The sequence below is a fragment of the Pristiophorus japonicus genome, chromosome 13 (genome assembly GCF_044704955.1).
Source record: "Pristiophorus japonicus isolate sPriJap1 chromosome 13, sPriJap1.hap1, whole genome shotgun sequence".
Lineage (NCBI taxonomy): Eukaryota > Metazoa > Chordata > Chondrichthyes > Pristiophoridae > Pristiophorus > Pristiophorus japonicus.
Window position 1 is genome coordinate 186046798 of NC_091989.1, and position 24807 is coordinate 186071604.

Here is a 24807-nt window from a genome sequence, read left to right on the forward strand (position 1 = left end):
TTTTCATAGCTAAGGTTCTCCAGTCCAGGCAACATCCTCGTAAATCTCCTCTGTACCCTCTCTATTGCAATCACACATCCCAGAGGAATGTACCCCAGTGATGGGCAGTGCCTTCTCAGCCAGTGGCTCAGTGAGTAGCATCTCCTGCCTCTGAGTCAGAAGATTGTGGGCTCAAGTCCAACTCCAGAGACTTGAGCACAAAAATCTAGTCTGACACTTCAGTGCAGTGCTGAGGGAGTGTGTCACTGTCAGAGGTGCCGTCTTTCGGATGTGACGTTAAATTTAGGCCCCGTCTACTCCCTCAGGTGGACGTAAAAGATCCCGTGACACTCTTTCGAAGAAGAGCAGGGGAGTTCTCCCCGGTGTTCTGACCAATATTTATCCCTCAACCAACATCACTAAAACAGATTATCTGGTCATTATCACATTGCTGGGCACTTATTATGCGCAAAATTAGCTGCTGTGTTTCCTCCATTGAAACACTTCAAAAAGTATTTTATTAGCTTTCAAGTGCTTTGGGACGTCCGGTGGTCATGGAAGGCGCTATATAAATACAAGTCTTTGTTTATTTTTTCTATCAGCTCAGGAACGGAGAATATCGGAGAAAGAAACCAATAATAAATGGTATAGGGAAACGTGTATGTAATGGGCACCTCTGGGACTGAGGCAAGGCAATCCTCGGGAACAGATAAAGGTCTATTACAGGCCAGAGTGTGAATCTTCAGCTCGAGGAGCATTAAACCCGAACGTAGTTGAGGACTTTCTAAGCTGAAATCATGAAACGTTAACCAAAGTCTTCTCTGGCGAGACACCAAGGTTAACAACTGTCTGCCCTAAGTCATTAATCAGACAGCAGGTATAATGAATTGGTGGATGTGTCAGTCAAGTGCCTGAATCCATTGGTTCTGGGTCACAGGGATTGTAAGAGACCATTATATGTAGGTGGTCTCCTTTGATAAACACTCCAGTTGCTCTTGGATTGATGGGTTCTCGCCTTCCCCCATCCCCACGTCGCTGCGATATTGGAATTCCAGCTTTAGAGAGGGACATACCACTTGAATGTCACAGAAACCACATTCATAAAGGAGCAATTTAGAATGGTAGACATTTACAGCACAGAATGAGGCCATTTGGCCCACTGTGTCCGCGCCAGCCGACAAAGAGCTACCCAGCCTAATCCCACTTTCCAACTCTTGGTCCATAGCCCTGCAGGTTACGGCACTTCAAGTGCACATCCAAGTACTTTTTAAATGCGATGAGGGTTTCTGCCTCTACCACCCTTTCAGGCAGTGAGTTCCAGACCCCCACCAACCTCTGGGTGAAAGAAGTTCTCCTCAACTACCCTCTGAACCTTCTACCAATTACTGTAAATCTATGCCCCCTGGTTATTGACGTCTATGCTAAGGGAAATAAGTCCTTCCTGTCCACTCTATCTAGGCACTCATTAGGTCTTTCAGGTACTCTGAAACAGCCGCTAAGTGAAACAAACGCGCTCAAAAGAGAATTGGGAGAATACTTACAAAGGAGAAAATAGATAGGCGATGGGGAAAGAGCGGGGGGAGTGGGACTAATTGGATCGCTCGTTTAAAGAGCCAGCACAGGCACGATGGACCGAATGGCCTCCTTCTGTGCTGTATCGGTCTATGATTCTTTTTCACTGATCTCAACTCAACCCAACTGCCTTCTGTGCAATGTTCCCCAATCTCCTCTCTCTCCAGAAACACTTCTAATAGCCTCTGAACACATTTGTGCTGTGCACCACAACGGAACATCCCCGATACCTTTGCGCACACCAGCCTGGAACGCGAGCCAAAGCATCAAGCAAGCTAGCAGCTGATAAAAACATCAAGGCTACGACGTGGGAAGACAAATGGTTGCACTGTAAGAACATGGGGTTATTCTGACTTTGGCCGAGGAGCTTATGTACACGAGGGCGCGTACAACAGTGGTGGATGTCGAACTTTCTGACTTGGGAGGGATGCAGTAGCACCGTGGTGATGTTACTGGACCAGCAATCCAGAGGCCTGGGCTAATGATCCAGAGATAAGCGTTCAAATCCCACCACGGTGGCTGGGGAATTTAAATTCAATTAAACAAATCTGGAATTAAAAAGCTAGTATCAGTAATGGTGACCATGGAAATATCGGATTGTCGTAAAAACCCATTTGGTTCACTAATGTCTTTAGGGAAGAAAATCTGCCGTCCTTACCCGGTCTGGGCCTATAAGTGACTCCAGACTCACAGCAATGTGGTTGACACTGAACTTCCCTCTGAAATGGCCCAGCAAACCACCAAATCACTACAAAGAACAGCGGTTCAAGAAGGCGGCTCACCACCACCTTCTCACCGGCAATTAGGGATGGGCAATAAATGCCTGCCGAGAATGAATAATTTTTGAAAAGCTGATGACATGAGATTGGTTTCCTGGGGGGAGTGGGGTCATTGGGGGCAGGCCAGGGTGGGGGGGGGGGGATCATTGGGGGCAGGCAGGCCGGGGGGGGTGGGATATTGGGGGCAGGCAGGCCAGGTGTGAGTGGGGATATTGGGAGCAGGCCGGGGAGGAGTGGGGATATTGGGGGAAGGCAGGCCGGGGGGGGAGTGGGGATATTGGGAGCAGGCCGAGGGGAGGGAGGTGGGGAACATTGGGGGCAGGCCGGGGGGGGGGAACATTGGGGGAAGGCAGGCCGGGGGGGGGGGTAGTGGGGACATTGGGGGAAGACCGGGGAGGGCTGAGGTGGGGGACATTGGGGGAAGGCCGGGGGAGGATATTGGGACAGGCAGGGAGGTTGGTGTTGGGACCCAGCGATTGTGCACATTACAGACTGGATCTCGGGGGGTTGCTGGAGCAATCTAATGGGGCATGTGGAGTCTGAAGAATGTTGGCTGCGTGCTGATCTTCGAGAGATGGCGGGCTAGTGAGAGGAGCTGCAACAAGGTGATTGGCAGCAAGTGTGGTAGGTGTGAAGGAAAGATCATGCCTTTGTACCTGCAGAAGATAAAGGTACACAGAGTCAGAGGAAATGTATTAGCATGGATCGAGAATTGGCTGGCGAACAGAAAGCAGAGAGTCGGGATAAATGGGTCCTTTTCGGGTTGGAAATCGGTGGTTAGTGGTGTGCCACAGGGATCGGTGCTGGGACCACAACTGTTTACAATATACATAGATGACCTGGAAGAGGGGACAGAGTGTAGTGTAACAAAATTTGCAGATGACACAAAGATTAGTGGGAAAGCGGGTTGTGTAGAGGACACAGAGAGGCTGCAAAGAGATTTGGATAGGTTAAGCGAATGGGCTAAGGTTTGGCAGATGGAATATAATGTCGGAAAGTGTGAGGTCATCCACCTTGGGAAAAAAAACAGTAAAAGGGAATATTATTTGAATGGGGAGAAATTACAACATGTAGCAGTGCAGAGGGACCTGGGGGTCGTTGTCCCAAAAAGTTAGTTTGCAGGTGCAGCAGATAATCTGGAAGGCGAATGGAATGTTGGCCTTCATTGCGAGAGGGATGGAATACAAAAGCAGGGAAGTGCTGCTGCAACTGTACAGGGTATTGGTGAGGCCGCACCTGGAGTACTGCGTGCAGTTTTGGTCACCTTACTTAAGGAAGGATATACTAGCTTTGGAGGGGGTACAGAGACGATTCACTAGGCTGATTCCGGAGATGAGGGGGTTACCTTATGATGATAGATTGAGTAGACTGGGTCTTTACTCGTTGGAGTTCATAAGGATGAGGGGTGATCTTATAGAAACATTTAAAATAATGAAAGGGATAGACAGGATAGAGGCAGAGAGGTTGTTTCCACTGGTCGGGGAGACTAGAACTAGGGGGCACAGCCTCAAAATATGGGGGAGCCAATTTAAAACCGAGTTGAGAAGGAATTTCTTCTCCCAGAGGGTTGTGAATCTGTGGAATTCTCTGCCCAAGGAAGCAGTTGAGGCTAGCTCATTGAAAGTATTCAAATTACAGATAGATAGATTTTTAACCAATAAGGGAATTAAGGGTTATGGGGAGCAGGCGGGTAAGTGGAGCTGAGTCCACGGCCAGATCAGCCATGATCTTGTTGAATGGCGGAGCAGGCTCGAGGGGCTAGATGGCCTACTCCTGATCCTAATTCTTGTGTTCTTATGTTCTTATGTTCTTATTAATGTTGGGGAAGTCCAGAACCAGGGGTCACAGTCTAAGGATAAGGGGTAAGCCATTTAGGACCGAGATGAGGAGGAACTTCTTCACCCAGAGACTGGTGAACATGTGGAATTCTCTGCCACAGAAAGTTGTTGAGGCCAATTCACTCAATATATTCAAAAAGGAGTTAGATGTAGTCCTTACTACTAGAGGGATCAAGGGGTATGGCGAAAAAGCAGGAATGGGGTACTGAAGTTGCATGTTCAGCCATGAACTCATTGAATGGCGGTGCAGGCTCAAAGGGCCGAATGGCCTGAGGCAGCCCAAAATCCTGAAGCGCAGCCACTGTTGTTACGTGGGACAAAATGGCCTATTTGTACACAGCAAGATCCCATAAGCAGCAAACGAGATAAATAACATTTGGTGGTGTTGGTTGAGGGGCAAGGTGCTCGGAGAGCTCCCTCCTTCACTTCTGTGAGTAGAGTCATGGGATTTTGTACGTCTACCTGAACAGACAGACGGGGCCTCGGTTTATTTTGTCTGATAAGACGACGCCTTCGACTGTGTTTCCCCCCGCCCCACCTTGCCCCGCCATTCCCTCCACGCTCCCCCCTCCCCACCGCCCTGGTGTGTCAGATTGCATTAGCAACTCAAATCGTGGGCCGAGGCTGGAAATCACAAGGCGAGAGAGTCCTACTGGATTACAGGCCGGCGCAGTGTGACTGACAGGTAGTCAGTCCAATACCGCCGGACACAAGATCAACCCTACAGTCCACGATCATGGCAGCCATGTTGTACTGCAGCAGGCCACCACCAATACCGGATCCACGGTGCTGAGGGGTTGCTCAGTAACGCTCCATGGGGATCGGGCGGGAAAAGGCAGTTGAGCTCAAAGATCAGCCATGACCTTATTGAATGGCGGAGCAGGCTCAAGGGGCTGAATGGCTGACTCCTGCTCCTATGTCTTATGTTCTTATTAAAGTGAGTCACAAGATCCGATGTGGAGTAGAACGCTGGGGATTTTGAGCCGCGTTGGTTCCGCATAGATTTGCTACCACAAACGCAGACAAAATGAACATTGTCTCTAAACACATCCCAACCATCGTCATCTTTTGGAGGCAATGTTCATTTGTTCTGTGTTCATTGGGGTGCGTCTAGTTTATTCCACGATTCTGTTAGCCTTTAGGTAAAAGGTTCCCCCAACCCCCCACAACCGAAATTTCCCCCTTACTAAAGGGGAAGCTAGCTGAGAAAGGAATAGAAGGATATGGTGATGGGGTGAGATGAAGGGGGGTGGGAGGAGGCTGGTGTGGAGCATAAACACCGGCACGGACCAGTTGGGGTGAATGGCCCATTTTTTTGCTGTAAATTCCATGTGATATTCGATGTAATCATTTTTTAATTTGTGTCGCCCTGGTATTCGAACCCTTCAAAGCTCCAGTTTTAACTCCAGGCGGAGTCCCCGATCAGGCCCGAGTTAAAATTACAGTCGGGTCTCAATGATGTCATCGGGCTGCACCATGCCTATGAAGGACCCTGTTGACTCGGGGCGCCTGTCCGTGTTGCCTGCTCAGGAGAGCGGGTTAAAATCGCAGATGTTGCGATCATGGCGGCTTTCAGACAGGTCAGAGCCAGGGCGATTTTAACCGCCCACCCGCCAGGTTTCTGTTGAGCGAGCACCTCTTGAATCTTAGCGAATAATTTGCCCAGATCAGCTTCAGCATAATCTCTAACAACCTTAACTAGGTCACATCAAAGTCTTTTCCTTGCCAGAGAGAACATGTTCACCTTCATTAACCTTCCATAAAAATTCCTGAGGCCAAGATTCATCTTTGTAGCTTGTCCCTGTTATGGGCAAACTCCACTGTCCCCTAAAATCCCTGTCATAACCCTCATCTCCTCCTGTTCCTCCAGCACGGTCAGCCCATCACAGTTTCAGAAGAATTGATTCTCCAAGTTTAAATGTACTTACACAGCTATTTTTTTTCACAATTATAGTAATTTGTTAAAAAAGCATGTACATAAATATTCAGGAGGAGGAGGAGGTGAATGAACCTCACATGGTGTGAAGGCATCTCATTAACTCTCAGCTTCCATGTCCAATGTGATCTCCAGTCGCACAACATGTATAATGCAATAAGCTCTTTAATAAAGGCAGAAAATGCCATCATTCTTACATACTAGGATGTCATCTCCTTGTGTAGCTATTAATATGGAGGGCTCAGAATGGGGATTGTTAGAACTGCAGGTTTGTCAGAGTTTAGTGATGGCTTGGGAGATTAAAGCTTTGCAAAGGCCCTGGGGCATTGTACACTGGTGCAATACTGAGGGAGCGCTGCACTGTCAGAGGGGCAGTACTGAGGGAGCGCCGCACTGTCGGAGGGGCAGTACTGAGAGAGCGCTGCACTGTCGGAGGGGCAGTACTGAGGGAGCGCCGCACTGTTGGAGGGGCAGTACTGAGGGAGCGCCGCACTGTCGGAGGGGCAGTACTGATGGGAGTGCTGCACTGTCAGAGGGGCAGTACTGATGGAGCGCTGCACTGTTGGAGGGGCAGTACTGAGAGAGCGCTGCACTGTCGGAGGGGCAGTACTGAGGGAGCGCTGCACTGTTAGAGGGGCAATACTGAGGGCGTGTGCGGAGTGAGAGGGTAGAGGGGCCTGGACAGGGCAGGGGATATGGGATAGGCAGAGGGTAAAGAAAGGGAGTGGGAGACACAGGGTAGAGGGAGGGGGTGGGTTAGACACAGGGTAGAGGATATGGGATAGGTGGTAGGGGGAGTAGGTGGGATAGGATAGGATCACGGGACACAAGGGATTGTATAGTTACAGAATAGAGATAGGTTCATGCAACAGGGGGATAGTGCAGGAACAGGGTAGGGATATGATCATGGAAATATAGTATATAGGCAGTTCATACACAAAGAGTATGGTGATCAAAACTGTACACAGTGCTCTCAGTGTGGTCTAACCAAGGTTTGATACAGGTTTAGCATAACTTCACTATTTTTCAATTTTGTGCCTGTAGAAATAAACCTTAGTGCTTGGCTTGCTTTTTTTTTTAGCTTTTTTAAATCGCTGTCGATACTTTTATCAACGGACTCAACACATTTCTGGGATTGATCCTGGAACCTTCCACGTGTGGACAGCTCAGTTGCTGTTTTTGTATCCTTCCCCTGGAGAGAATAGTGCGAGGTTCTACAGGCTGCTTAACATTCTCACAACATGAACCTTCCTTTCTTGGGGTGTAGCCATCTCTATACCAGCCGGGGGGGCGGGGGGAGGGGTGGGAAGGAGGGTTTGATGGGCTCCCACAGCCCATACGATAAGGGAGGAGGTCACCCAGTCCCACCGGACACGAGTCCGGAGCAGGTCTCCTCTCCCAGTGACGGTGCCCGCTCCCCGGGACATTCCCCACTCCCCGGGACAGTCCGGAGCCACTCCCCACTCCCCGGGACATTCCCCACTCCCCAGGACTGTCCGGAGCCACTCCCCACTCCCCGGGACATTCCCCACTCCCCGGGACAGTCCGGAGCCACTCCTCACTCCCCGGGACATTCCCCACTCCCCGGGACATTCCGGAGCCACTCCCCACTCCCCGGGACATTCCCCACTCCCCGGGATATTTCCCACTCCCCGGGACGGTCCGGAGCCACTCCCCACTCCCCGGGACATTCCCCACAACCCGGGATATTCCCCACTCCCCGGAGCGGGATGTGAACCCTCCACCTTCTAACCCGGATGCAGGAACGCTGCCACTGAGCCAAAGTCACACTCTGTGGAGCTCAGCGAGTCTCTGCTTTAACCAACCTAATTATTGCCGTTTACAACGCCCATCGATCGGCCAATGTCTGGGGAAAGCAGCACCTTCTCGAAGGCAGGCGTCTCGTTGTAAGATAGGCTTGGGTTTAGATTGGGCTGGTGAATGAACGAATGGGGCTGCCAGTTTTAAAAGAAAAGATAGATTTGTATTTCTAAAGCGCCTGTCGTGACCACTGGACGTCTCAAAGCGCTTTACAGCTATTGAAGTACTTTTGGAGTGTAGTCACTGTTGTAATGTGGGAAACACAGTGGCCAATTTGGCACAGCAAGCTCCCACAAACAGCAATGTGATAATGACCAGATAATCTGTTTCAGTGATGTTGGTTGATGGATAGATATTGCCCCAGGACACTGGGGATAACTCCCCTGCTCTTCTTCAAAATAGTGCCTTGGGATCTTTTATGTCCACCTGAGAGAGCAGACAGGACCTCGGTTTAATGTCTCATTCAAACGACGGCATCTCCGACAGTGCAGCGCTCCCTCAGCACTGCACTGGAGTGCCAGCCTAGATTTATGTGCTCAACTTCCTGGTGTGGGATTTGTACCCACAATCTTCGTGACTCAGAGGCGAGTGAGCTGCCCACTGAGCCACAGCGACTTTTAAGCTGAAGTTGATCAAATTGACGCGTCTGGTGACTGCCTATTTATATCAGGCTTCTCTGCAGGCACCTCCATTCTGACATCCCGACTTCCCATCATGCTGATAATTACCTCGCAAAAAATTACCTCGCCATCTAGAAGGTCCTATTGTCATGATTGCTTCATACTGAATCGATTCATCATCATCATAGGCAGTCCCTTGAAATTGAGGAAGACTTGCTTCCACTCCAAAAGTGAGTTCTCAGGTGACTGAACTGTCCAATACGGGAATTATAGTCCCTGTCTCAGGTGGGGCAGATAGTCATTGAGGGAAGGGGTGGGTGGGACAGGTTTTCCGCATGCTCCTTCCGCTGCCTGCGCTTGGTTTCTGCATGCTCTCGGCGATGAGACTCGAGGTGCTCAGCGCTCTCCCGATGCTCTTCCTCCACTGAGGGTGGTCTTTGGCCAGGGACTCCCAGGTGTCGGTGGGGATGTCGCACTTTATCAGGGAGGCTTTGAGGGTGTCCTTGAAACGTTTCCTCTGCCCACCTGGGGCTCGCTTGCCGTGGAGGAGTTCTGAGTAGAGCGCTTGCTTTGGGAGTCTCGTGTTAGGCATGCAGACAATGTGGCCCGTCCAATGGAGCTGATCGAGTGTGGTCAGTGTTTCGATGCTGACGATATTTAGATTAACGTGATGCTAACGAGTCCAAATGAGCGTCATTACAATCTTGTTCGCTCCCAATCACTTATGGTGATAGAGACGAGCACCGATTGGAATGTCTCCTGTCTAATGAATCCCTGTAATACGACTGATTAGAGGCAGGGCCACAGAGGTCACTGGGAAATGAAATAAAGGGAAGAGTGGCAGCAGACTCCCTGGGAGTGAGGTGAGAAATGCTTGTCTTCCAACCAGCCTGAGGGGGTCGATGGTGAAGCTATTGATCTGTGTGCGATTGAGTCCTACAGACCGGGAAGCCCCACCCACCCCAGTCTGTACTGAGATAGATGATCCCATCCAGGGCAATATTTACAGTCTCTCACATTGTTCCTGAGGGTGTAACTTTCAGCAAAGACCGAACAGGCTGGGGCTCTTTGATCAAGGGAAGGGAAGACTGAGGAGATGAGCTAATTATAAAGGGGTTCAATAGTGTAGACGTACATAAGATGTTTCTGCTTGTGAGAGACCACAACTAGGGGCCATAAATAGAGGATAGCCACTTATAAATCCAACAGAGAATTCAGGATAAACTTCTTTACCCAGAGAGTGGTGAGAATGTGGAACTCGCTACTACAGGGAGTGGTTGAGGCCAATCACTGAGATGTATTTAAGGGAAAACTGGATCGTACATGAGAGAATGGAATATGTTGATGGGGCAAGATGAAGTTTGTGTGGAACATAGGCACCGACATGGACCTGTTGGGCTAAGTAGCCTGTTACTAGAGCGATGGAGGAGGTAGATTTTTTTATTTATTCGTTCACGGGACGTGAGCGTTGGTTGCCCATCAATAATTGCCCCTGAGAAGGTGGTGGTGAGCCAGCTTACAACTGAGTGTCTCGCTGGGCCATTTCAGAGGGCAGTTAAGAGTCAACCACATTGCTGTGGGTCTGGAGTCACATATAGGGCAAACCGGGTAAGGACGGCAGAGTTCCCTCCCTAAAGGACATTAGTGATCCAGTTGGGTTTTTACGACAATCCGATAGTTTCACGGTCACCATTACTGATACGAACTTTTTATTCCAGATTTATTTAATAAAGTGAACTGTAAATTCCCCAGGGATTTTGAACTGGGTGCTCATTATTCCAGGCCTCTGGATTACTAGTCCAGTAACAAAACCACCATGCTCCCGTAACCCTGGTCCAGATTGGCCAAGGTTGCCCTCTCTGATTGCTGTCATATGGTCCCTAGTGGACCATGGGTGTGGGGATGATGGGTAAAAATGGGATTAGTCCCAGATATAATATCCCCATGCTTAGATACGGCACCCACACTCATTGTCCAGCCTCACATGCAAAACAACAGAACAAACTGACATTCATAGAGGCTTTATCGTTTGTTCAGGCCGTGCCGAAGGGCCTCACATCCCATTCATTATTGTTATTTTGAAGTGCTGTTATGTTGTTAAGGCACGAAACAAAGCAGCCAATTTTCGCAGAGTTGCCTGGGCCCCAAGCTCTGGAACTCCCTCCCTAAACCTCTGCCTCTCTGCCTCTCTCTCCTCCTTGAAGGTGCTCCTTAAGAGGTGCTCCTCTGTGACCAAGCTTTTCGTCAACTGTCCAAATATCTCCTTTTGTGGCTCGGTGTCAAATTGTGTTTGATATCGCTCCTGTATGTTGGGACGTTTCACTACGTTAAGGACGCTGTATAAGTACAAACACACTGTCAGAAAGTTCAGCACCTCACCTGTGTTCTGTATTATTGTGAAATTTGGATTCGGAGCTATGCTGAAAGTCATCCTGGGACCATTCGCGCTTCCATCCTTGTCCACAGCCTTAATCGTCTGGATGAGCTGAAGTAACGGAAACAAAGAGTTACGGTCTAATCAACATTCAGAAATAGAGATCAAGAAATACCAGCTATTCCCATTCTGAAGGAAATGTATGTGTGACCTTTAATCTTGGCTTGTAGATTGGATAGTCACGATAACAACCAACACAATATAGACACGCTGCGAGCAGTTCCATAGGGGTTAGTTTAGAAACCGTTAAGCCTTCATTACCCCACTCCTCCTGTCTACACATCTTCCAAACTTTCTGAATCACTGAATGATCCTGTGAAATCCAACCCAAATACAAGGCACAAGTCAGGAGTGTGATGGAACACTCTCCATTTGCCTGGATGAGTGCAGATCCAACAAACTCAAGAAGCTCAACAAAGCAGGACAAAGCAGCCCGCTTGATTGGCCCCCCCATCCACCACCTTCAACATTCACTCCCTCCACCACCGGCGCACCATAGCTGCAGTGTGTACCATCTACAAGATGCATTGTAGCATCGGGCCAAGGGTTCTTTGGCAGCACCTCCTAAACCCGTGACCTCTACCACCTTGAAGGACAAGGACAGCAGGCGCATGGGAACACCACCACCTCCACGTTCCCCTTCAAGTTAAACACACCATCCTGACTTGGAAATATATCGGCCGTTCCTTCATCATCGCTGGGTCACAATCTTGGAACTCCCTCCCTAACAGCACTGTGGGAGCACCTTCACCACACGGACTGCAGCGGCTCAAGAAAGCGGCTCACCACCACCTTCTCAAGGGGCAATTAGGGATGGGCAATAAATGCCGGCCTTGCCAACGACGCCCACATCCCGCGAACAAATTTTTAAAAAATGTACTCAATGGCACCCACCTTTCCCGTATTTGCATTTTCGCACATATCTACTTCGTAGGGTTCTGCAAACTCTGGTGCGTTGTCATTGATGTCCTGGATTTTGATGGCCACTTGAGCACGGGAAGTGTGAATTAGGTTATCTGTGGAGAGTATAGGTTAAATTTAATACTGAGTAAACAGTGCGCTCGGGCAGGAAAGAGCTGACTTCAAACCATGGTTAATCCACTGAGCCAAACCTGGGCAACTGGAGCGGGACTTGAACCCACTACCTGCACGATTCAGAGGCTGACACGAACGTCAGTACCAACTGGCAATGCCAGTCTGGCAAGCGAAGGATGGTCGGTGGGGGAAGTGGCTCTGGCAAGATGCTGAGATTCAGTCAATGCACATCGACCTGTCCCCTGGCAGGAATGGTGCTGCAAGTGAGTTTTAGCAATGGACTTCCAAACGACCAAGAGCTGCTTCCAATAGTCCAAAATTAAGCTTCAAACTTATACACAGCAGCTTGAACCATATACAGTAGCTGCCCTACAACACCATTCTTAATGAGATTTGGACACAACTTTTCCAGCGATGAGCTTGGCAGTCTTGTGACAACCACAACAAGTGCAGCAACTGATAAATGGGATGAATTAAGTCAAATTTTATTTAAAATTGGATGAGGAGCTGGACGCTCAACAAGAACAGTCCTTGGCTGGTCTTGTGAAGAGCGACTTCAACTTGGCAAAGTTACCCTGCAATCGGAATGAAATGCTTGCAAGCTAGACTATGCTGGAATAAATCTGTAGGGCACAGCACAATAAAATTTTTTTAATTCATTCACAGGATGTGGGTGTCGCTGGCAAGGCCAGCATTTATTGGCCATGCCTAATTGCCGTAGACTGAGTGTCTCGCTGGGCCATTTCAGAGGGCAGTTAAAAGTCAAGCACATTGCTGTGGGTCCAGAGTCACATCGAGGCCCAGACCGGGTAAGGGCGGCAGATTTCCTTCCCTAATGGACATTAGTGAACCAGATGGGTTTTTACGACAACCAGGTAGTTTCATAGGGCCCAAGTTTTCACATGATTTGCGCCTGATTTTTAGGAGCAACTGGTGGAGAACGGACTATCTTAGAAATCGCAATTCTCCACATTTTTTTTTCTGCAGTTCTTGTCAGGTAGAACAGTTCTACTTTGGAACAGAATTTTTTCTTCAAAAGGGGGCGTGTCCGGCCACTGACGCCTGATTTCAAAGTTTCCACAGTGAAAACGTACTCCAAACTAAAGTAGAATGGAGCAAGTGAAGATTTTTGTAGAACTGAAAAAAACCTGTTCTACACATTAAAAAATCAGGCGCAGGTTACAAATTAGGCGTCCGGAACGAGGGGGGGGGGGGGGGGGGAAGGGAAGTCATTAAATTCTACAATAAATCCTTATTTATACTTCTACAAATATTATACAAATAAATCCAACCTGAATAAATATTTATAAGCCAAGAAAAGATTAAATAAACCATCTTCCTACCTGTGTGAAAGTGCTTCAGCCAGCCTCACAAGTTCGTTCGTTCGTTCCCGACGGCAGGGGGGGAGGAGGAAGCCGTTCCCGACGGCGGGCGGGAGGGAGGGAGGGAGTGTGGGACCGACCGACCGACCGAACGCAGCGGGGGGAGGAGGAAGACGTTCCCGCCAGCGGGCGGGCCCAACCACAGCGGGGGGGGGGGGGGGGGGGGGGGGCGGGAGGAAGCCGTTCCCGCGGGGGATGGGGGGAAGGAGACAGTGAGAAGGCTGCAGGAAGCCTCAGTGCTGATGTGCTGATGGCAATGTGCTTTTATTAAAAAATGTTCAAAAATTAAACAGCTACAAAGAAGTACAAAAATGGCCGAGTGCCAATGTTTCCTTCACACTGCGCGTGCGCGAATGCTCCAATGCGCACGCGCAGGGTTGCCGGCAGGAAAAAAACTAATTTAAATAGTACCCGCCCCCTCCCACTTACAAAATCGGCGAGAGTGTAGGCTCCACGCCAAACAGACAAGGAGCTGCAGGGCTCTCCAGAATCGCGAGTTTTTTTTCCGGCGCCGTTTTAGGCGCGAAAAACGGGCGCCCAGCTCGGAGGGGCGCCCGTTTTTTATCGTGTGGAAACTTGGGCCCATAGTCACTCAAAACAGTATATCCAGTCATTATCACATTACTGTTTGTCATCCTCCACTCCGAGGGACTGCCTCATAAGAAGGTGGTTTGTGGGAGCTTGCTGTGCGCACATTGGCTGCTGCGTTTCCCACGTTACAACAGTGACTGTACTTCATTGGCTGCAAAGCGCTTTGGGACGTCCTGAAGTCTTTCTTCATTACTCATACCACGTGAAAAATAAATCCCAAGAATCTTTCGGTAATTCAATCACCTTTGTTTTTTATGTTAAGAAAAAAGTTCCAACAGTGAGTTTCCCCAGGTGAACAGCTGAAGCAATGAACCTGGAATCTCCTGGGGTGTACTCTCAGTCTATGCTGAGTCTGCTGGTCGCAGCAGGAGCACCAGTATAGTGTGCTGCATCTGGCCGTAGCAAACATCGGAGAGGCTAAGACTGGCCACGACTCCTAGGGTTTCTAACGCCTCGATTTTAAAATTCTCATCCTTGTTTTCAAATCCCTCCATGACCTCACCCTTCCCTATCTCTGTAATCTCCTCCAGCCCCACAACCCCGCAATATATCTGCGCTCCTCTAATTCTGCCCTCCTGACCATCCCTGATTATAATCGCTCAACCATTGATGGCTGTGCCTTCAGCTAACTGGGCCCCAAGCTCTGGAACTCCCTGCCTAAACCTCTCCACCTCTCTAACTCTCTTTCCTCCTGGATTGGTCTGTAGTCTCCAGGAAAACCCAGGGAGAAAAATCATCGGGTCATTCAAAATAATTGTGCATAGTTTTCATTTTCTTTCAGCACTTTCGTTGATTAGTTGTAAAACTATTGGAGATGCAAAAATTGTTCTGACAACAACAACAACTTGTATTTATATAGCGTAGTGAAACGTCCCAAGGCGCTTCACAGGAGTATTATGAGATAAAACTATTTGACACCGAGCCGCATAAGTAGAAATTAGCGCAGGTGACCAAAAGCTTGGTCAAAGAGGTAGGTTTTAAGAAGAGTGTAGAAGGAGGAAAGGGAGGTAGAGAGGCGGAGAGGTTGAGGCAGGGAGTTCCAGAGCTTGGGGCCTAGGCAACAGAAGGCATGGCCACCAATGGTTGAGCAATGGAAATCAGGGATGCTCAAGAGGGCAGAATTTGAGGAGATCTCGGGGGGTTGGGGGGGCTGGAGGAGATTACAGAGATAGGGAGGGGCGAGGACATGGAGGAATTTGAAAATAGGGATGAGAATTTTGAAATCGAGGCATTGCTTAATCGGAAGCCAATGAAGGTCAGCGAGCACATGGGGTGATGGTTGAGTGGGACTTGGTCCGAGGTAGGACAGTGAGCACAGGGGTGATGGGTGAGTGGGACTTGGTGTGAGTTAGGTCAGCGAGCACAGGGGTGATGGGTGAGTGGGACTTGGTGCGAGGTAAGTTAGCGACCACAGTGGGTGATGGGTGAGCGGGACTTGGTCCGAGGTAAGACAGTGAGCACTGGGGTGATGGGTGAGCGGGACTTGGTGGGAGCTAGGTCACAGGCCGTCAAGAATCATCCCATCAAGTAACGAGTCTGTTCGCTGTACCCTTGTTGTGGGAAGGCGGTACGTTTCGAGAATTGGCATGTCGGACGACCAATGGCGGGGCTGTTGGAGGCGAGCGATCATGTGATGAAACCTCCAGGAATACGTCCAACCAGCGTTGGCAACCCTAACCCAAACCCCTGATCACAGTCCAGTGACCCCCTTCTAGAGAGTCCATGTGGGGGGAATATAGCAATACAGAAATAGGCCATTCGGCCCAACTGCTCTATGCTGGTGTTTATACTCCACACGCGTTTCCCCCATTCCATCCACCTTATCTCAGCCTTTCCGCATATCTTTCTATTCCCTTTGCTCTCATGTACTTGTCTTGTTTCCTTTGGAAAGCATCTAAGCTATTTGCCTCAACCACACCCTGTGGTAGTGAGTTCCACATTCTCACCATCCTTTGGGTAAAGAAATATCTCCTCATTTCCCTATTGTATTTATTAGTAACTATCTTGTATTTATGTCCCCTAGTTTTAGATCCTCCCACAGTGGAAACCTTCTCTCCACAGCCACCCTGTCCAACACATTCATCATTTTAAAAACCTCTATCAGGTCTCTAAGTCCTCACCTGTCCATCTTTCCAGTACAGGGTAGCTGTAATCTCTTGTTTCTGGTCCCATCCGTTCTGCACCTCCTCCAGTGCTTCTGTGTTCTGAAGCAGGGGAGCTCTCCCCGGTGTCCTCGGGACAATATTTATCCCTCAACTATGCCCACATCCCATGAACGAATAAAAAAATGAATCACCGCCTGGCCATCTGATTTCCACTCACTTAACACCAACAACAGAAGAACATAAGAACATAAGAAATAGGAGCAGGAGTAGGCCATATGGCCCCTCAAGCCTGCTCCACCATTTTATACGATCTTGGCTGATCCGATTATGGACTCAGCTCCACTTCCCTGCCCACTCCCCATAACCCCATATTCCCTTCTCAGTTAAGAAACTGCCTAACTCTGTCTTAAATTTATTCGATATCCCAGCTTCCACAGCTCTCTGAGGCAACGAATTCCACAGATTTACAACCCTCTGAGAAAAGACATTTCTCCTCATCTCAATTTTAAATGGGCGGCCCCTTATTCTAAGATTATGCCCCCTAGTTCTAGTCTCCCCTATCAGTGGAAACATCCTCTCTGCATCCACCTTGTCAAGCACCCTCATAATCTTATATGTTTCGATAAGATATCGTCTCAATCTTCTGAATTCCAATGAGTAGAGGCCCAACCTACTCAACCTTTCCTCATGGGTCAACCCCCTCACCTCTGGAATCAACCTACTGAACCTTCTCTGAACTTCCTCCAAAGCAAGTATATCCTTTCGTAAATATGGAAACCAAAACTGCACGCAGTATTCCAGGTGTGGCCTCACCAATACCCTGTACAACTGTAGCAAGACTTCGCTGCTTTTATACTCCATCCCCTTTTCAATAAAGGCCAATGGCTGATCACTTGCTGTACCTGCATACTATCCTTTTGTGTTTCATGCACAAGTATCCCCAGGTCCCACTATACTGCAGCACTTTGCAATCTTTCTCCATTTAAATAATAATTTGCTCTTTGAATTTTTTTCTGCCAAAGTGCATGACCTCACACTTTCCAACATTATACACATCTGCCAAATTTTTGCCCACTCACTTAGCCTGTATATCTCTTTTTGCAGATTTTCTGTGTCCTCCTCACACATTGCTTTTCCTCCCATCTTTGTATCATCAGCAAACTTGGCTACGTTACACTCGGTCCCTTCCTCCAAGTCATTAATATAGATTATAAATAGTTGGGGTCCCAGCACTGATCCCTGCAGCACCCCACTAGTCACTGATTGCCAACCTGAGAATGAACTATTTATAACTCTCTGTTTTCTGTTAGTTAGCCAATCCTCTATCCATGCTAATATATTACCCCCAACCCCGTGAACTTTTATTTTGTGCATTAACCTTTTATGTGGCACCTTGTCAAATGCCTTCTGGAAGACCAAATACACTTTTTCCACTTTATCCACCCTGTTCCACTTTATCCACCCTGTTCATTGCATCCTCAAAGAATTCCAGCAAATTTGTCAAACATAACTTCCCCTTCATAAATCCATGCTGACTCTGACTGACCGAATCATGCTTTTCCAAATATCCTGCTACTACTTCTTTAATAATGGACTCCAACATTTTCCCAACCACAGATGTTAGGCTAACTGGTCTATAGTTTCCTGCTTTTGCTGTCTACAAAAAAGGTAGACAGCAAAGAAAACAAGAAAAGAAAGTTGCGAGGTTCAAAGCTTTTATGCAATCTAACATCACTTCCAGGGTGCAAACCAGAGACATGGAGGAAACGGCTTTGCAAGTTTCGATTTAACTAAAAGCTTTTGTTGTTGCAATGGACTGTAAATGCCTCCACCAGCCCCACATACAACACATGGGTCATTCTGAGAGGGCATCGTGTTCATTCATAACAGCACAGGCTTGGCAGCAAGGATGGGAACAAGCACATCGTGAAGTGAATGATTCCTGTACGCTTGGCAGAGATAGAGTTTACATAATCGGAGGGTGATGAATCATCAGATCGACTCCAGCCTGTAACTCACCCCCGGGTATGTGTTATTCTATATATAAACTCCCCCCCACCCCACCCGAACCCCTCGGTTAGATTCCAGCCTGTAATTCACCCCCGGGTATGTGTTATTCTATATATAAACCACCTCACCCCCCCGAACCCCTCGGTTAGATTCCAGCCTGTAATTCACCCCCGGGTATGTGTTATTCTATATATAAACCACCCCCCCCGCCCCCCGAACCCCTCGGTTAGATTCCAGCCTGTAACTCACCCCCGGGTATGTGTTATTCTATATATAAACCCCCTCCCTCCCCCCCCCCACCAGAACCCCTCGATTAGATTCCAGCCTGTAACTCACCCCCGGGTATGTGTTATTCTATATATAAACCCCCCCCCCTCCCCCCCCACCAGAACCCCTCGATTAGATTCCAGCCTGTAACTCACCCCCGGGTATGTGTTATTCTATATATAAACCCTCCCCCCCGAACCCCTCGGTTAGATTCCAGCCTGTAACTCACCCCCAGGTATCTGTTATTCTATATATAAACCCCCCCCCCGAACCCCTCGGTTAGATTCCAGCCTGTAACTCACCCCCGGGTATCTGTTATTCTATATATAACCCCCCCCCCCCCCAAACCCCTCGGTTAGATTCCTGCCTGTAACTCACTCCCGGGTATCTGTTATTCTATATATAAACCACCCCCACCCCCCGAACCCCTCGGTTAGACTCCAGCCTGTAACTCACCTCCGGGTATCTGTTATTCTATATATAAACCCCCCGAACCCCTCAATTAGATTCCAGCCTGTAACTCACTCCCAGGTATCTGTTATTCTATATATAAACATCCCGAACCTCATGATTACATTCCAGCCTGTAACTCACTCCCAGGTATCTGTTATTCTATATATAAACCCCCTGAACCCCTCGATTAGATTCCAGTCTGTAACTCACCCCCGGGTATCTGTTATTCTATATATGAACCTTCTGAGCCCCTCGATTAGATTCCTGCCTGTAACTCACTCCTGGGTATCTGTTATTCTATATATAAACCCCCCAAACCCCTCGATTAGATTCCTGCCTGTAACTCACTCCCGGGTATCTGTTATTCTTTATATAAACCCCCCAAACCCCTCAATTAGATTCCTGCCTGTAACTCACTCCCGGGTATCTGTTATTCTTTATATAAACCCCCCGGACCCCTCGATTAGATTCCTGCCTGTAACTCACTCCCGGGTATCTGTTATTCTATATATAAACCCCCGAACCCCTCGATTAGATTCCTGCCTGTAACTCACTCTCCGGTATCCTATTATTCTCGGTGCAGTACAACCTCTCTATTACAATCACCCAAGGGACCAGTCCGACTGGCCGTGATTCACAGGAGCTCTTGTGCAGTCTCAAAGGGTTAGCAATCTCCAGCTGACAGTGTTGCAGAGTTGGCCGAATGCGATACAGATCCAGCCATACATCTCCTGACATGGGCCTCATTGTTTGCTGCTGCGCTGGGAGCTTCATTCATCAATTCAAACAGCTCACACTCGTCATCTGTGACCTTGGGGCATTAACAACGGTGTCGGAAGGTCCTGCTGGTAGTTTACTCTGCTGTACTAGTTGGAATTACTAAAGAAAATCCATAAATATCTGCATGAAGTGATTGTAGCACCGAGTACAAGCCTGCTCGCTGTGTAGGTGGCAATTACATTGCAATCCACTTGTTCCTGTTCTGGCACTAAATGTACATCCACAATAGAGAAGCAAAGATTGAAAACACAATCAGGGAATTCATCGACTGCGAGTCGTAGCTGTTCACAAGATAGTTCTGCTCAACGTCCTTGAACTCTAACATTATGAAGAGTTTTGATACGAGTAGATACGAGAAACTTAGTCCACTGGCGGTAGGGTCGGTAACCAGAGGACACAGATTGAAGATAATCGGCAAAAGTCCCACAGTGGAGATAACATCAACAACTATATAGCGCCTTTAAAACAGTAAAACGACCCAAGGCACTTCACAGGAGCGATTATCAGACAAGATGAGGGCTACAGACCAAGAGCTGAAAAGTGGGATTAGGCTGGATAGCTCTTTGTTGGCCGGTGCAGACACAATGGGCCGAAATGGCCTCCTTCCGTGCTGTAAATTTCTATGATTCTATGATTCTATGAAGGCACTCCTTAAAGTTTATCTCTTTGACCAAGCTTCCAGAGGGGAGAATTTCTTTACTCAGCGACTTGTTATGCCTGAAATGTGCTGCCTGAAAGGGCGGTGAAAGTAGATTTAATGGTAACTTTCAAAAGGGAATTGGATAAATACTTGAAAAGGAAACTTTTGCAGGGCTGTGGGGCAAGAGCGGGGGATGTGGGACTAACTGGATCGCTCTTTCAAAGAGCCAGCACAGGCATGATGGGCCGAATGGCCTCCTTCTGTAAGATTCTATGTCAAAAATGCTCCACACAAATACAGCAGTGGCTATTATATAAACAAAAACAGAAGTCGGAGGAGAGAGGTGGAGAGGTTTAGGGAGGGAATTCCAGAGCTTGGGGCCCAGGCAGCTGAAGGCACGGCCACCGATTGTGGAACAAAGGAAATCAGGGATGCCCACGAGGCCAGAATTTGAGGAGCGCAGACATCTCGGGGGATTGTGGGGCTGGCAAAGATTATAGAGATAGGGGGGGGGGGGGCAAGGCCATGGAGAGATTTGAAAACAAGTTTGAGTCGTTCTAAAATTGAGGCGTTGCCAGTCCTGTTAACGGAAAGAACGATGGGAATGGGGTGAGGGAATATGCGGGTAACTCTCACGCAGCAGAAAGGCAGGATCTCCACCTCAAAGCGAAATGGGGAGGCCGAGGGGAGATTGAATCATTGCACAACTTAAAATGGTTTATAAATCATCTCAGTACTGAAGTGCGATCAAAAAACTGTCTGGCAAGAATGTATACATAATACACAGTCTGATCTCTGTGTTAACCCTGCAACAGCTCAGTCTATGACCTCATACTGAGCGTTCCATCGTCTCTGAAACATACAAACTATCTTGTGTGGTTTTCAGAGAAAGAAGTTGTTTGAATTATAACATCTTGAATCTCGTCCTTTTTTTCTCACTCATGTTGGTGAAAAATAAAGGCTCATTTATTCCCAGATAAAGGATCGCGATGATCTCCCCAGTCTGTCTGTCTGCCTCGGTAGTTCTACATAAGAACATAAGAACATAAGAATTAGGAACAGGAGTAGGCCATCTAGCCCCTCGAGCCTGTTCCGCCATTTAACAAGATCATGGCTGATCTGGCCGTGGACTCAGCTCCACTTACCCGCCCGCTCCCCGTAACCCTTAATTCCCTTATTGGTTAAAAATCTATCTATCTGTGACTTGAATACATTCAATGAGCTAGCCTCAACTGCTTCCTTGGGCAGAGAATTCCACAGATTCACAACCCTCTGGGAGAAGAAATTCCTTCTCAACTCGGTTTTAAATTGGCTCCCCCATATTTTGAGGCTGTGCCCCCTAGTTCTAGTCTCCCCGACCAGTGGAAACAACCTCTCTGCCTCTATCTTGTCTATCCCTTTCATTATTTTAAATATTTCTATAAGATCACCTTCATCCTTCTAAACTCCAATGAGTAAAGACCCAGTCTACTCAATCTATCATCATAAGGTAACCCCCTCATCTCCGGAATCAGCCTAGTGAATCGTCTCTGTACCCCCTCCAAAGCTAGTATATCCTTCCTTAAGTAAGGTGACCAAAACTGCACGCAGTACTCCAGGTGCGGCCTCACCAATACCCTATACAGTTGCAGCAGGACCTCCCTGCTTTTGTACTCCATCCCTCTCGCAATGAAGGCCAACATTCCATTCGCCTTCCTGATTACCTGCTGCACCTGCAAACTAACTTTTTGGGATTCATGCACAAGGACCCCCAGGTCCCTCTGCACCACAGCATGTTGTAATTTCTCCCCATTCAAATAATATTCCCTTTTACTGTTTTTTTTCCCCAAGGTGGATAACCTCACACTTTCCAACATTATATTCCATCTGCCAAACCTTAGCCCATTCGCTTAACCTATCTAAATCTCTCTGCAGCCTCTCTGTATCCTCTACACAACCCGTTTTCCCATTAATCTTTGTGTCATGTGCAAATTTTGTTACACTACACTCTGTCCCCTCTTCCAGGTCATCTATGTATATTATAAACAGTTGTGGTCCCAGCACCGATCCCTGTGGCACACCACTAACCACTGATTTCCAACCAGAAAAGGACCCATTTATCCCGACTCTCTGCTTTCTGTTAGCCAACCAATTCTCTATCCATGCTAATACATTTCGTCTGACTCCGCATACCTTTATCTTCTGCAGTAACCTTTTGTGTGGCACCTTATCGAATGCCTTTTGAAAATCTAAATACACCACATCCATCGGTACACCTCTATCCACCATGCTCGTTATATCCTCAAAGAATTCCAGTAAATTAATTAAACATGATTTCCCCTTCATGAATCCATGCTGCGTCTGCTTGATTGCACTATTCCTATCTAGATATCCCGCTATTTCTTCCTTAATGATAGTTTCAAGCATTTTCCCCACTACAGATGTTAAACCATCCGGCCTATAGTTACCTGCCTTTTGTCTGCCTCCTTTTTTTAAACAGAGGCGTTACATTAGCTGCTTTCCAATCCGCTGGTACCTCCCCAGAGTCCAGAGAATTTTGGTAGATTATAACGAATGCATCTGCTATAACTTCCGCCATCTCTTTTAATACCCTGGGATGCATTTCATCAGGACCAGGGGACTTGTCTACCTTGAGTCCCATTAGCCTGTCCAGCACTATCTCCCTAGTGATAGTGATTGTCTCAAGGTCCTCCCTTCCCACATTCCTGTGACCAGCAATTTTTGGCATGGTTTTTGTGTCTTCCACTGTAAAGACCGAAGCAAAATAATTGTTTATTTCCATTTCCACATTTCCCATTATTAAATCCCCCTTCTCATCTTCTAAGGGACCAACATTTACTTTAGTCACTCTTTTCCGTTTTATATATCTGTAAAAGCTTTTACTCTCCGTTTTTATGTTTTGCGCAAGTTTACCTTCGTAATCTATCTTTCCTTTCTTTATTGCTTTCTTAGTCATTTTTTGCTGTCGTTTAAAATTTTCCCAATCTTCTAGTTTCCCACTAACCTTGGCCACCTTATACGCATTGGTTTTTAATTTGATACTCTCCTTTATTTCCTTGGTTATCCACAGCAATTATCCCTTCTCTTACCGCCCTTCTTTGTAAGATATAAGGTCACCGACCTGAAGCGTTGACTCTATCTCTCGCACCATCAGATACTGCCTGACCTGCTGAGTGTGTTACAGCATTTTATATTTCAGTTTACCAGCATCCGCATTATTTTGTTTTTATCTATCTATCCATCTATCTCTCTCTCTATCTCGATCTCTCCATCTAACTATCCATCTCTCTCCGTCTATCTATCGATCTCTCCATCTATCACTCCATCTAACTATCTATCTATTCATCGATCTCTCTCTCTATCTATCTATCCATCTCTCTCTCTCTATCTCTCCATCTAACAATCCATCCAACTATCTATCTCTCTCTCCATCTATCTATCGATCTCTCCATCTTTCACTCCGTCTAACTATCTATCTATTCATCGATCTCTCTCTCTATCTCTCCATCTATCTATCTCGCCATCTAACTAATCATCTAACTATCTATCTATCTCTCCATCTATCTGTTTATCTCTATCTATTTCTGCCTATATCTCCAACTATCTATCTATCTAGCTCCATCTGTCCTCCCTTCCAATCTATACTATAAAAACTGTGCATATGAGTACATTTCAATTTTGGTTCCCATCACACTTCAAACATCACACACTTTCTGAGGCAAATGTCTGCCACTCTTGAAAAATATAAAGAAATGTACAGCCATACTCTGAAGTTACAGAACATTCCAGAGCCATAATATCTGGAACCTCTTAATTGACCGCCCCACAAATAAAGCCAGGTTCTGAGCTCCAGTCTGACTAGCAATGAACCTTTGCATGAACTAAACCTGTGTTCACTTAACATCTTAAAAGGACAGAGTGCGACATGTTAGCAGCTGGCTGGTGTTTTACAGGGTCCAACATCCCGGCCTTGTGAAGGAGCACAGGCTCTGACATTTCCTGCACTGCGACAGTGACTTCACTTCACAAAGTACTTCAATGGCGGTAAAGCACTTTGAGATGTCCTGAGGTCGTAAAAGGCATGGTATAAAAGCAAGACTTTCTTTCCTCTTACCATGATGAGATATTCAGCCTATCACGCGCCAGACGTCACGCGCCAGACATCACGCGCCAGACATCACGCGCCAGACATCACGCGTCAGACATTGCAGGCCAGACATCACAGTATATGGTGCAGAACAATCTTTAAAAATAATTGGCTTCTATGAAGTTCTTTTTAATTTAAGATGATGCGAGGTGAAGTGGTGAAAGTCTGTGAAACAGTGTCGCTTTAATAAAGTTAGCTTTTAACATACTGAGGATTGGATAAGGGCCAAGACAAAAAGTAAGTTTCTCATAATAGGATTGAAAATGTTATTTCATTCCCCTTTCCAGGCTTTGTTAGTTACCTGCTGGCATCAAGGGACAGTATCATTCTTCCCGTGTTCAGGATACTCAGTCCTTTGGTATGTCAGTACTCCAATAACAATATTTTAATTTAAAAGTTAAATAGGTGGGCAGAGTCC

The 24807-nt window shown here is 47.5% G+C and overlaps 1 protein-coding gene across 4 annotated transcripts in view; it reads right to left on the reverse strand.

Moving 5' to 3' along the window:
• LOC139278368 (cadherin-11-like) overlaps window positions 1–24807 on the reverse strand; it is a 134690-nt gene that overhangs the window by 16091 nt on the left and 93792 nt on the right. For all 4 annotated transcript variants that reach the window (XM_070897041.1, XM_070897040.1, XM_070897043.1 and 1 more), the window contains 2 exons: window positions 11874–11995; window positions 10925–11030 (listed from right to left, as the gene is read on the reverse strand). In XM_070897041.1, coding sequence (XP_070753142.1) covers window positions 10925–11030; window positions 11874–11995 — 228 coding nt within the window. The remainder of the gene's footprint in view (window positions 1–10924; window positions 11031–11873; window positions 11996–24807) is intronic.